A 14329-nucleotide genomic window follows, 5' to 3' on the forward strand; every position below is an offset into this window, starting at 1 on the left:
ATGGGACTTGAGTATGGAGAAAAGATAGTTTGGGAGTAGGAGAAAGTTTGGGATGAGGAAAACAGGCAAAAGCATATGTCTACTAGAGGAAACTGCTTTCCAGAGCCTGGAGTAAACCCAAAGTTTTGGAGTCTTGCCACGTGTTTGCTGTCAGGAAATATCTGTGAAACGCAGAGGCAAATTGTCTCATTCCTCCTCTGCTGCTGGACAGTATCTTCTTCTGCTGTCAGTACCTTATTTCATGTGGCAGAGGTCTTTGAATGTAAAAATGCCAGCTTAGCTGACTGGTTGAATTTAGCAAGTTGCCAGATATGAGTACAATTGTTTTGTGGCAGTAAAACTGATGCGTAAGATGCACACTGATGAAGACTTTCAGGCATGCTTTAAAAAAAAAGGAAGAATGATGTTTCTGATACTGGGGGATCTCAGGCAGCAGTTCTCTGAACTTTTTTTTTTTTAATTGGCAAAGGACTAAGGACCAGACCTGTTGCTGTGAAAGGTGCAGTGTCCTACCATCTTGCTACTGGATTTGAGTGACTATTACAGGTGACTTGTAGAATAATGACGAGCTTGTTAAGGAAACAAGCGATAAGTAAAGATGAGGAAAAAATGATCATACTTTTGCTTCATGAGTAATACTCACAATTACCTGAAAACTTGTCAATTATCTTAAATACATTGCTTAACACATCTGTGGTTTTGTTATGCTGTGTATGCATATTGTGCTGGATTTTGCTGTCTGGAAGTAAACTTTTCTTGTAAAAACAAAGAAAAATCCACCAAACAAAAAAAAATCATCTATATAGGAAGATTTATCTCATGTCAAAGAGCATAAGTTACCTTTGATGTACCTGCAAAGTAATGTACCTTTACAAAGATATCTTCAAGGTAGTTTTGACTTATACTGACCAAAATACTCTGAGGGCAGTTTTGACTATGGCTACCTCAACTGTCAAGGCAGATCTGCCTAATGGGGGCCTGATCTTACATGCAAATCAAGTATTGCGTGTAAAATGGAAAAGAAGGATGTCCGGAAGGCCCAGCCTTGTCTATTTTATTCTGATTACTTACAGAAGTAAGAGTAGTATTGTTAACCAAATATTTACTACTGTTCACAGAGTAGGCGGGTCATCTACAGTCTCATTATTCTTAGTGAAAGCTCCATTATGGGTGAAGGGAGGGAGTGTGGTTCTGTGTTTATTGGAATAAGAATCCACCTAATAGAGCAGATACTCACATTCCAAAAACTACAGTGTTATCTGTTTATCGTGTAAAGGAGCAAAAAGATTGTGAATCTACCTATACGCTGATAGTCAATGGGATTTTGTCATAGTATAAAAATACTCTTAATGGAGGACTTTTGTAGTTGAAGAGCTTTACTTTTTCTTGAAGGAAATGAAACTTTGAAAGATGGGCTAAGTACGTTTTAACATACCCAACTGCAAATTAGTTTGAACATTCTGTTCACTATGTGGAATAACAATAAATAAAATAGGGCAAATAACAGCTAGTACCTTTCATTGCAGTAAAAGAAACCTAAGTAGCAATGTTCTTGTTTCTCACTTTATCAGAGGTTGATGCTTTAGTGGTAGTTGATTCTCTTCATTAAGGTTTTGCTGGCTGTGCATGTTTAGAAAAAGTTAGTTGCCTTGCTGATTTCCTGCCTGCTGGTAATGTGTCGAGTCAGATCGCTGAACTAATGCACCATATAAAAGGATGGATAACAGTAAGATTAGTATACTAATATGTCTCTTCAGTTTAACTTATGTTCAAGTCTGGAACAATACTCGGGTTTGTAAAAATTACGATTACAAACAGCCTGGTTTTTTAACCTTGAAGTTAGGTCTCAGTCGTGTAAGATTTAGTTTGATTGTTGCCAGGTTTCAGTTCCCTGGAGAACCATGTTTACGTAGGTATATTTATCTTTTAGAAGATTATTCAGGTGTATGTATTTGCAGTGAATTGAAGCAAACTGTTTTTTTTTCCTCTAGCTTGATGAAAAACGAGCAGCTTTTCAAAGCTGACTGGTTATCTTAATCACTTCAATGTGAATTTGAAGTTGTTTAACAGTTGTAATAGAGGAACTCAGTGGCAGTTTTTAAGTAGTGCTATTTTCTGTATGAACTAAATACAAGCATTTTTTTAGCCTTTCAATACCTTGGTTAAAGTATTTAATGATATTACTAAAATTTTTTACTTGTATTTCTCATATATAAATTTCTGTCACTGATTGTGCTTGTATAATAAATTACAGTTTGCATAAGGTAAAAGTAAGGTAAAGTAAGGTAAAACTGTACTTACTAGCATATGTCGTGTTCTTAATGGATCCTTTTTAAGACTGGTGCTTGATATAAAAAGCTTAATCTTACTGTACATATGATAAGTGTGGGTCATACAGCAGTTTCATAAATCATCTGCATACAGAATTATTTTCTTCTTGGTGTGTGTCCTGTCTAATTTGTTGTAATTTGAAGACTGTCTCGGTAAGGAAATCCTATCCCAAGCTACGTATCACATATATTATCTGAAAACAGATCATGTTTTGATTTAACAATTTTTTTCCCACCCAAATCATAATTCACTATGGTGGGTTCTCCCAAAATAATGTGTCTCAAATTCAGAATTTTTTTTTTTCTGTTACACTTACTTGTGGCCAGTTAAAATCTGGTTAATTTTACAGCACATGTTGCCCTTTTAACTCATATTCTGATGGCAGTTGTCAGTGTATTGATAATGAGCAAAACTCTCTTGTTTGTTTTTTGTTTTGTTTTTTTTTCAAGCCAACCTCTTTATTTTTTTCTGTGAGTGGCTGCCTGTTTTTACATGATCCAAATATCCTTTCATATATCTTCAGTATCTTTTTCTGAATGAGGATGACCAAAATTGTATATAGCATTTTAACAGAGTTCTTCATGCAATTTTTCCATTCTTTATTGATAATACCATACAGAGCTACATCAGTTAAGATATTTGCTCTTCCACTGCTGTCACTACTTGGTCCCTCCTGGTCAGCATGTGATTGATAATGGGTTTTGCATCCTGTCAGTGTCAAACAGAACATTCTTTATTGGGGGGTGGAAACCTCCTTGTTTTGCAGCATTAACAATTCAGTGTGAGATTCCACTTCACTAATTCATTTTTAGAGATTATTCAGTTCACCCTTTATGAGGTTTTCCATCACCTTTGGTCAACCTCCTTTTAATTAGTTCTACTTTTAGCACAGCTATTGTCACTTTATTTTAGCTTATACCTTGTAGACCTTTTCTAGGAATCGCCATTTCTTTAGTTGAATTCCATGCAGAGTCTTGCATGGGAAACTCAACTTAGCACTGCTCTGTTTTCTTAAGCACTCCCATAGTTATTATGTTAGCCTAGCACAGTCTAACTTTGGTAAACTTGTAGTATGCTTTACAGACTTTCACGCCGGTATTTTAAGTTCTTCAACTTTTCTGAAATTTGGCATAGTAATTGTGCTGGTTTTGGCTGGGATAGAGTTAATTTTCTTCATCCTAGCTAGTATGGGGCTGTGTTTTGGATTTGTGCTGGAAACAGTGTTGATAACACAGGGATGTTTTCGTTACTGCTGAGCAGTGCCTACACAGAGTCAAGGCCTTTTCTGCCTCTCACACCACCCCACCAGCGAGTAGGCTGGGGGTGCACAAGAAGTTGGGAGGGGACACAACTGGGACAGCTGACCCCAACTGACCAAAGGGATATTCCATACCATATGATGTCATGCTCAGTACATAAAGCTGGGGGAAGAAGAAGGAAGGGGGGACGTTCGAAGTGATGGCGTTTGTCTTCCCAAGTAACTGTTACGCGTGATGGAGCCCTGCTTTCCTGGAGATGGCTGAACACCACCCTGCCGGTGGGAAGTAGCGAATGAATTCCTTGTTTTGCTTTGCTTGTGTGCACAGCTTTTGCTTTACTTACTGAACAGTCTGTATCTCAACCCACAAGTTTTCTCACTTTTACTCTTCTGATTCTCTCTCCCATCCCATTGTGGGGGGAGTGAGCAAGTGGCTGTGTGGGGCTTAGTTGCTGGCAGGGGCTAAACCACGACAGTAATACAAATGGACTAATGTGTCTGGCTGGAATATTTATTCTTGAACTAAATTTTGGAGCGTTTTTCTGCATGAGTACATTTGGTTATCGTACTTCCAACTTGGAGTTTGCAGTTTCTCTCTTTCCAACATTCATCTTTGACCTTTTCTGTTCAGATGATTTTGCTAACAAGTTCCATTCCTTCATCAGTCACCTATTTTGAAATCTAAGCTTAAATAAAATTTGTTGTTCTTCTGTTTGTTCAAGGTTTATAACTTGATTTGATGGCCATCTCCTTTGAAGTCTTCTCTGCTTACCAAAGCCAAATCTAAAACAACTTTGTACATTGGTTCATCAACAATGTAATGGATAAATCTATCAGTTTATCACATGCAGGAACATTTGACTACTGCTATATTAAGAATTTATGTCTGTGCTAATTCAGCTTTGTAACTTAATAAATACAAGCTAAAAGATATGTTGGACATGTATAATCTTTTAACACAGATGGGTAATACTTAATTTAGGGCTGTAGTTTGGTCAGCTGTGTTACCAAATTTCTTAAGCTACGGTGTTGCTGATGTATTTGGTTAAGTAGAGATTGTGATTAAGTAGAGATTTTGTTTATGTACTGCCTAACTCTGGGAAGTCTTCCAATACTTAAAAGTTAGTTTGAAGTTGTATAGTGCATCTTGATAATGTATTTAATGTCAGAGCAGTGCAATAGTTAATGTATTTAAGGTGGTAAATTACTAACTTTGTCAGTGGTGGTACTTGTCAACCAAAAATTGTTACTTTCTTAGAGTCTTGTGAATAAAAAGCTTACGGAGCCAGGGTAGGGCAGCGTGTAAAACAATACCGTGTGATACGGAGCAGTGTGTTTAAAAGTGGGATCGTATGACTGTTGTACATGATCAGTTAAAAAAAAGTAAATTGGGAATGAGAGGAACTAGTCAGTCCTATTCGAATGGATTAGATTCCAGTTGAAGTATTGAAAGCTGTCAGGTCAGACTCTTATGAAACAGTACTTTGTATATGTAGAGACATTGCCTTTACAAACATTGGAATAGCTTTGTTTTGATCTACTAGCAGGTTAGAATTAGAGATGTTGACTTTATAACTAAGTCATTTGCTTATGATTAGATGTTTGCTTTCTCAGTTTTTGGTGTTTCATATCTTGTGATATTAGGTAAATTCCTCAGTTGATAACCAATTATCACAGTTTTTTTAGATGTCACAGGTACAAAAACTTAGTGCCAATATCCAGGTTTTTATGATTATAAAATATCTCCATCAGCATCTCAATAGCAGTATAGTTTATATATTTTTTTTTTATAAAGGATGCATAATGTTAATTCTTAATGACTAATCAGCTAATGCTGACTAATTTTTTTTTCCCTTTAACTCACTGACTAAGTGTGTGTGTATGGTCCAGATATCTAGCTTTTTTAATGTATCAAGTGATCACTGTGTGCATATACTGTAGAAGATTCAGTTTTATGACAAGGAAAAGACTGATAAAGAGCTATGTGAAAAATTGACAGAGGACATGGGATATGCATCTTCACTTTCCAACAATTCCTGAAATACTTTATATTAGCTACGAAGTTTTGTGTTCCCTCAGATTGTCTTTGTATGTGGGAGATATGGGAAATTTACTTTGGCCTTAAAACAATTAGTAAAATAGGGAGAAGACTCCCATGACATTTCTGTGTTACTGAATAGTTAATTATTTTTGGGTGATCATGGAAGTAAAAAAAATGCCTTCACTCCTTTCAGACAAAAGACAAAGAGTGCATTAACCAATGGAATGTTTTCTTGTAATAGCTACTTTTGTGGAGGATGGTTGTGGATGGCTTCCAAAATTGAGAAAATAACCTGCATGTGCTTTACGTTATTCTTTGTAAATGGTGAGTGTTAAGATGCACCCTTGGAAAGCAGGAAAGAATCTAATGGTGCTGCTATTTAGTTCTTTCAAGTAGTTTTTTTTAGTAGTTTTCACTATTTGATTTCCTCTCAGTTCCAAGAATAAACAAAATTGAAATTTAGATAACTCCATCAAAATTTTAACTCTCCACTAAACTTCAAAACTGATTGTTTTGGAGGGTCTCAACCAGGAATTTGTTTACATTAGTTTGTTTTGTTTTAAAGGTTGTAAAATAGCGTCTTGCCTTTGCTTCTAGGCATTCCTTGCACATACTGGCGGGATAGCATAGGGTGTGGGACTTCTCTGCTGATACCGAGGGGATTCTGATGTGAATTAGGCTATTGTTTTCTGAAGTGCTCAGTATACTTTTGGAGAGAATGTCCTTCTGGCTTTGACTGGAGAGCTTCCCATTACATGACTTCATAGTTGTTCTACGTAAATACATTTTATTTCATATGCTGAAGATACCTGTAGAAATTGGACAGCAATTGTCTCTGTTGTGAATGGATGGATTTAAATGTAGGGAGTATGGAATAGTGTCTGGGTAGAGAAGGTCCATTGCAGACCAGTCAATCTGCATTGTTCACAAAGAGCAGTTTCAAAAACAGACAGTAAACTGAGGTAAAAGATTTTTGTTTAAAAAATACACACCTGAGGCACTAAAACCATGGAAGTTCTGTCTGTTTGAGCTGATACTGTTAAGCTGATGTTTTTAAATAGCAACAAGTAATGTTGTTGTTGTTTAAATCTTATAGAATGGATGGCTCCTTTCTTTCATCTTTCTGATCATGATTAGTTATTGGTACAGAATTGTATTACTGCTGATTCTCCTGCATCAAAGATATCCAAGTCGTTTATTATTATGGTTAGCTGCCAAACATTTGATTCATGCTACTGGGTATGGAAAACAAACAAACCAAAAAACCCCTCAAATAGATATAGCAGCTTGATGCATTCCTAACTGTGCTACTTGTAACTAAGTATTTGGGGGCAACTTGCTTCTGAAGCGAGCTAGAGTAGAAGATTTTTGAAAGTGTAGTAATTAAGCCTGACATGAATGTGAGCCACCAAATCTGCTTCAGCAGTCGTGCTGTGCTGATGGACTTTACCAGTGGAAAATGTTTTGAAGAGTAAGGAAATTTTGTAACAAGTAGAGCAGTATAGGTCCATTAACTTTAACTGAGTTATTGTGTAAGCTTGATCTAATGCTGAGACTTTAACAGAGAGATGAATATTCTGGATTCATTTTCCTGATTTTTAATGTTGACTTTTAAAATGCTTAATTTTCCTTGGCTCTTAAAAGTTTAGTTTAGCTGTACTGTTTTCTGTCTATTGGGTAGTTACCTTAAGAAGCTTTCAGTTTTACGAAGATACTCATTTGGATGTGGATGGGTAGTGTATGTCTCTTGCTAGATGATGTTAGTTGAAGATACCAGGTAGACTGCCGAAAGGCTCATTCAGCTATCCTCTTAGGAACTTCTAAACTGATTCTTATGTTAAAGATTTTTAGGTTTTTTGGAGCATAGTACTGGGATATGAGGAGACACAGGACTTCATCTCAAATGTACAGCTTTTTGAGTTTACCAAGAAAATGAGGAGGCTGTATTTAATCTTCTTTATATTATTTTCTTAAGTGAATGCAGATTGCCACTGTCAGATGTAATGCAGCGTTGATGGACTTTTGATCAGACCTGTTCTGGCCATTCTGACATACCATCGTATTAAATAACATAAATGCAAGTTTTAGTAAGTGGAAACAAATGCATGACTGTTTTAAATTTGCCAGTTAATTATGTCAGAGTTCAATGTCATGCTCTAAATCAAAACTGCTGATATACGAAAATTTGTCAGAAGTGGACTGTCTGTTTTATCAGCTTTGATGCTTGATCATGTTTCTCAAAATCTTTATTTTTTTACTCTCTATTGGTTCCTGAAGGAAAGATGATAGGAATCTTGTTTGCCTGATGCTCAGGCATTTCACTGATTAGTAGCAGGGGGTGGGTAGAGTGAAGTGCTTGCCAACATTTTAGTCTGTACTCTGATGATGCATGCGGGGTACAGGTCCATGTGGCACAATATTAAAAATGACTTGGTTTTTTGCTCACGTTGCTATTTCTGCTGCATCAACAATAGTAGCAAACAGCACTGGTGTTAACAGTGAAGACTGTTAAAATTGTGATGAATAAAAACAACTATTTCTTTGCCAAGTAAGCATACTAAAGCTGCTAGATTAGGAAACACATGAGTTGCAATGTTCCACCAGTAATAAAGCACTTAAAAGCTTTCTGTTGACATTTATACAAAGAGAACAGATGAGTGTGCTCTGTTTGGTTTTGAAGTCAGTTTGATGCAAACCTTACAAGTGCCCACAACAGAAGGAGTTTTGCAGGCTCTTCTTGCAAAAAGAAATGACTGAATTTTGATACCGAGAGTGCTGACAATTTGCTGAAAGTGCTGCCAACTTATCATTGGACTGACAGTGTAATCATCGAAAGTGTACTGCTAGATTGGGCTCAGAGGAACAAAGGAGAAGAAACTAGAGTTTTTCCAAGGCATTAAAAGATGAATTGAACTTCGAAATGCAAATGCTTTTTTTTTTTTTGGGGTGACACTGCTGCATGACTTGTACACCATATTCTCAGTGCTCGTCTCCAGAACTTACAGATTCTTTTTCATTTCTTCTGAGAGAAAGTGCTGATCAATTTAGTGCATAAATGGGACGATATCACGTTGTTTTGGTTCTTGTTTTAATTTTTTATGATAAAGGTTGTATTTAAATTTGGTATGTGCTCTGTCAACAACGTTCTTTCTGGGCATGGGGTGAACATCAGCACACCGTTCATTTTGTAGTTTGAGCACATGCTCTGTATTAGCCTTCAGAACGCTTTCAAGAGAGGTTATAATTCACCTGTTTTCAGAGATTTTTCAGTAAGAGCAGAATATAATAGCAATATACTTTTTCTGCATTTTTTCCCTCCATTCTTAGTTACATTTTTCAGGTGCTTTATTTACAATATTGTTGGATGCTGTTTGAAGAAAACACTGTGTATTATATAAAACTAAGTGGTATCTAGTTACAGTTGTCTTATTGATGGGTAATGCTTTAATGGAACATGGAATGGATTATCTGCCTGGAAAAACCCTGAATCCATATTCAGTGGATTTGGATCCTCTAAAGTGGTAATTGTATGTCTGTATGTTAGAATGTTTGTAACCTTCATTCACTAGTTTGGGGACCTATCTGATTGCAAAAGAATTGGAAAAAATGTATTTTGTTGCTTAAAAGTACCTCTTAAATTCCTAAATTGATGATCCAGCAGCAGTTGTGTGCAATAAAAATATTTTATAAAAATATTAACTTTTTGCACGCATTTTGTTGCATTTCACATTAAAAAAAAAAAATTAAACTTCTTAATAGTAAAGAATGAGAAGGGACTTGAATCAGTTGTTTTCCGTGCCTGCACCCTCAGCTCAGTGCTTGCTGATATCGTGAATTTGAGTGGAATTACTAAGGTTGTCTCTTATAGATAGTTATCAGAATTTTTCACTTTTCACAAAAAATTATTGTGGAAATATTGAAAACATTATTATGCTTTGTTTTAGTGCCATAGTCTGTAAGAAAAAAATTATTGTAAGAATTAACTTTTCCTTTTTTTTTATGTCAAAATACATAAAACTATGCTGTATGTAAACAATTTGGTGTCATTGATATTTTGGGCATAACTTGATTTCTGTGAGAAAGTAGAAATCGGAAACTGAATGTTCTGTGCATCACTGAGATCCAAGTATCGTGTGAATTTTTAGCTATATGAACATAACTGTTTTTCTCACCATACCTCTTAAATTTTTAACTTTAAAAAATTTGCTCATAACTTTTTTTTTTCATGTGGAAACTAGCTTGTGATTGAGAATCTTTAAGAGTGTGGTGCTTTGCTTCCTTAAGGAAGCATGCTGACTGGTGTTATAAGATGGTTAGTGTTTTGATTCGTTCTCAGTCTCTTGCTGATTGTGGGTATAGGTTTGTTCCACCCCCATTTGCTGTGTATTGCAAAAATCAAGAATGATAGATAAGTGGTTCTTCTGTGACAGATAAACACTTGTTATTTTCTTCAGTTTAAAGAATTAAATTCTGTGTGCATTGATGGCTTAATGTTGTGTTAGACTTAGGAAAGCAACATAGGCTGAGAGTGGCATCAGATTAGCTCTGTTTAAATGGATGGAGCTAAATTGGAGCAAATTGTTAATGTCAGAAGATTTGTTTCACTTCTTCAAATTCTCAGTTCTAGTTTAACCTGCAATGAGGAATGCATTGGTTCAAAAACAGTGTCCAAGTCTGCTCTTCTCTCAAAAGACAAAGCTTACAATTTAGAAGAAGCCTTCATAGTGAGAAATTCTAAAGCTGTGGGCACCAGGGGTGAGGGTGGTTTGCAACTCTGAAAGTGATGGGAGAGGGAGAATTTGAACCTTTTCAGTGATTTCCTACTTTGAATATGCTTGCTGAGTGGTTTATGTAAACCCATTTTACGTTGCAGTCCAACAGTCTTAAACACATGTGCAGAGTCTTACTTCCTCTAAGGGAATGATAATTGACAGCTGAAAAGCAGTAACTTCCTGGTGGTTTTTAATGTCATGACAAACATTCATCTGAACACAGTCCTTCATGTGCTCAAGACTGAAGAATGTTGTTAAATGTCAGGAAGAAATCAAAAAAGTACATCTCTGTAGGCAAATATAGTCAGTATAAACAGTGTGTCCTGCTTCAGATCATATCTTAGAAAGGTGTTAGAGAGATTGAAAAATACTCTCTCTAGATGAAGGAAACAAAAGATTACATTACTTGCATAGTTTTCAGGGACAGAGGAAGAAAAATGTTCTCCTTGACCAGAATGTGTGTCATTGCCACCATAGGTGACTATGTCATGCCGTATTAAGGTGGAATAAGATAATTATATTGAAACCAGTTTGTCTTTTTTTGAGTCTATTCCTCCACTACCCTGCTGTGAGCAAGACAAATTTGTCATTTACTGCTAAACTTACTACTTACAATGTACTTACAGACCAGAGTATTGTTAAAGGTGAATAATGAGGATTTTAAAATTCTTCACATGAGTTTCTGCTTCTACCTACAGTAGAGATGGGTACTTACATCTTTTAGAAGGAAGGCCTGTTACTGCATTTGCAGAGCTCACAGGTTTTTAGCCATATCTACTATTATAATTATCTCTTCTTACTAACTCTCTTCTAAATCCCTAGAGTGTTATACAATGTAATTACCGCTGCAGTGTTAAGATAGAGGTAAAGTAGTTAGAACTGTACTTAGATTTTTGCTTTGAAAATAAAGCTTTCCTTATTTTTAAACCAGTTGGCTTCCTGTGAGATATGATGGTGGAAGAATTTGTAAAGAATGGTAAATGTGGAGGAGCTAAAGCCTTGCAAATGAACTTGGGAAGTGTGATTTCATGAGACACATGCCGAAGAAGCTTTTGGGAAGGGAAGACAAGACATCTGCTTGGTAGTGTGTAAGAAATGATGTGAAATAAATCTAAATAAAAGGCTGTTTACTTGAGTTCCTCTTATTTTTAATGATATGTGGATTCAATGGTAAAAAATAAAAAGGTGTGCTTTGAGGATGTGACCTTCCTACTTCTGTACTACTCCTGTCCTCAGATTTTTAAGTGTTTTTGAGTATTTCAGAACAGAATAAAATGGATGCTTGCTAGAGGTGAAAGGAGAGTAGCGCTTTTAGCTCTTCTAACATACTGCTGGTGAGACTTTCTGGAATCTTACTGCACTTCTGATAAACTCTTGAGGGAGGTGCTGGAAATGTAGTAGCAAATGGTTCTATAGATATGCGTAACTGCTTAAAGTGAGTGGCAAAGTTGCAAGGTAAGAGACTAGAAGCTTGAATTTGGCTTAATGGAGACAGTAAAAGGAAAGATTAAAGTTCAGTACGTTTGTATGGACTCTTGTTGAGACACAAGAGGTGTGATTACACAAGAGGCAGGTATCTGAGGAAACGGCTGTTAGTCATTAAAAAAAAAAATCTTGAAGATGTGTAAAAAGATTCAGCAGAATCTAGAAGAACCCAGGATGCATATTAAGCAGATAAATAACTTCAAGAGTTGTGTGTTTGGGAGAGTGCTTGTGGTCAGCTGGGCTAACAAGTTGGGAAGGAAGATAGGTTGTGTTCTATCCATAGTTAGAAGTGAGAGAGAATGGGTGAACTGGAGATTTGATCTAATTATTTTATAATTTAAGCAGTAGTCCTTCAATTCTGCCAAATATAAGATAAGTGAAGAGAGGCTCCTAGATAGTGTATTATACAGAAAGGGAGTTTAGAGACCTGATCAGCAGTTAAATTAAAACTGGGAATACATGCTTGTTACTTCACCTATTGCTTCTGAGTGTTTCTTCTGAGGTCTTAGGGAAAGCATTTAAGGCAAGAGAGAAGATAAAATGCCAAGAAGCAGAAGAAACAGTAGTACCTGAGGAGCCGATGATAATGCTGAGTTGATGTAGCTGACTATCCCTGTCCTGATGTTTGTCAGCGTTACCAATGGCTTGAATGTAGAGAGAGAAGATAAAAACCTACATATGCAAAGAAAACTAAATTTCAGGTGTCTGGTCCTGTAGTGGAGTAGAAAATCCTGAGTTGGTAGGTGTCTTCATCCTATATAACGTTTGAGGCGTGATAAATGGCTTAGATTTCACACAAGCCAGAATTCAGTGGTAGCCCTCAAGTCAGCTTATCATACTATCTATGCGTGTTCTAAATGTTTGGCTCTACAGTGTCATGAATGTGACGTACAAGTATTTGGAAGGGAAAGATTAAAATAGGTGTTCTTTCTCTCCTGTGAAAACTAGGATATCTAATGTTAGTGATTATATTCTACATGAAAGATACAATTTAAAATGAAATTTTCAGTGCAACTACTCTGTAGCTGCCAAATATAAATAAAAATGATCGTGTTGCTACTTATGCTTCAGTACTTCGGCAGATTGCCTAGCTTGTTTCAGTGTAGTGTAAGTTAATGGAAAATCTGAAGAGAATGAAAAGGAAACAAAGTCTGCCAAAAGATAATAATATTTGTTCAAAGAGATGTGCTAAAGAATTTCTTTATATACTGAAGCCAGTATAAATACTGCTTGTAGTTCTGAGGATTTTGTGCCTGTTGCCAAAATTGTCAGTGTAGAAGCAGCTGTGGATTTTTTCCTTGAGCTATGATTATATGATGATGAAATTTGTGTTCTCCATTCTAAACAGGTGTTAACCACCAAATCGTTATATAGTATACACGATTGAGTATGTCAGTTTCCAGTGGAGAAACAACTTGTTCTTGAATATGCAGAGTAAGTTTGTTAGAATTAATTCAGACTAACTCAGTTGAAAATTAGGTCTGCTGCGTTTCAGAGATTTGTCATTTCTGACACTCTCCCTCTCCCCCCTAGCTTTTCAAGTGGTGAAATCTCAGCTATAAATCATTTACCAGAGAAGAAATTGATTATGAAACAGAGGTTATATTAATCTCATCTGCTGCTAGAGTTTCAAGTGACTTCTCATTTCTGTGGCTTCCTGTGGTCAGATGAAAACATAAAATTTCTGTTTTAAGTTGCATTTTAATTCTGAAGATTTTGAAAGCAGTTGTAACAGTTCTAAGTAAAAGACTGGAATTACTGATACCTGGTTTTGCTTTACAGCCCACACTATCATAAGTTAATGCTTTCGGAACAATGCGTGTTTAAATGTTAGTTTTCAGTTTGGAACTTGGTTAATACATTCATTTTAAGTAATTCTTTAGTGATACTGTAATAAACTCGTTGAGAAAATTTTATACTAGTTGGGATTCCGTAAGTTATGAAATGTGGGGTTTTTTTATTCTTATAGCAGCAATTTAAATACCAGTTTAACAGTTTTAGACATGAAATAAAAGCTCTTGTTAAATATGTTTTTTGGTTAAATAAGAGAAAACTTTGTGTCCGCTCTCAGTTTGTTACAGTTTAGTGAAACTAACCTGGATTTGAATCAAATTATCCATTTTTAAATACCTTGTTTATAACTACTCAACTCCATCTTGCAAGTAAATGCCTCAAGCGTGGGTAATACAGGTGTAATTGGTAGAAAAAGTACTTAGAAGTCCACTTGTGACATTCCCTGGTGCTGTTGAGGAGTTTTTCATTACTTTGCAATGAAGTAGTAGGGCTTCTGGGTGTATATAGAGGTTGCCCAGGTCTCTGATACCATACTTCATTTTTTTCATTATCTCACTGGGGGTAGTCAGTAGAACAATATTTACTAGTTTGTTGTCACACCGTGTGCTCGATAACTACACCCTTGAGTTGTCAGATTTCTCATTGCTA

General features: G+C 36.0%; 1 protein-coding gene across 21 annotated transcripts in view; it reads left to right on the plus strand.

Moving 5' to 3' along the window:
- The window catches only part of QKI (QKI, KH domain containing RNA binding), a 165804-nt gene that overhangs the window by 24914 nt on the left and 126561 nt on the right, over positions 1–14329 (plus strand). For 11 of the 21 annotated variants that reach the window (XM_075146305.1, XM_075146294.1, XM_075146301.1 and 8 more), the window contains exon 2: positions 470–499. The exons of 9 other annotated variants lie outside the window; for them this stretch is intronic. In XM_075146305.1, the coding sequence (XP_075002406.1) occupies positions 470–499 (30 nt within the window). Of the gene's footprint in view, positions 1–469; positions 547–14329 lie in introns of those variants that run through there. One more of the 21 variants, XM_075146312.1, reaches the window with a different exon arrangement.

The sequence above is a fragment of the Calonectris borealis genome, chromosome 3 (assembly GCF_964195595.1).
Source record: "Calonectris borealis chromosome 3, bCalBor7.hap1.2, whole genome shotgun sequence".
NCBI lineage: Eukaryota > Metazoa > Chordata > Aves > Procellariiformes > Procellariidae > Calonectris > Calonectris borealis.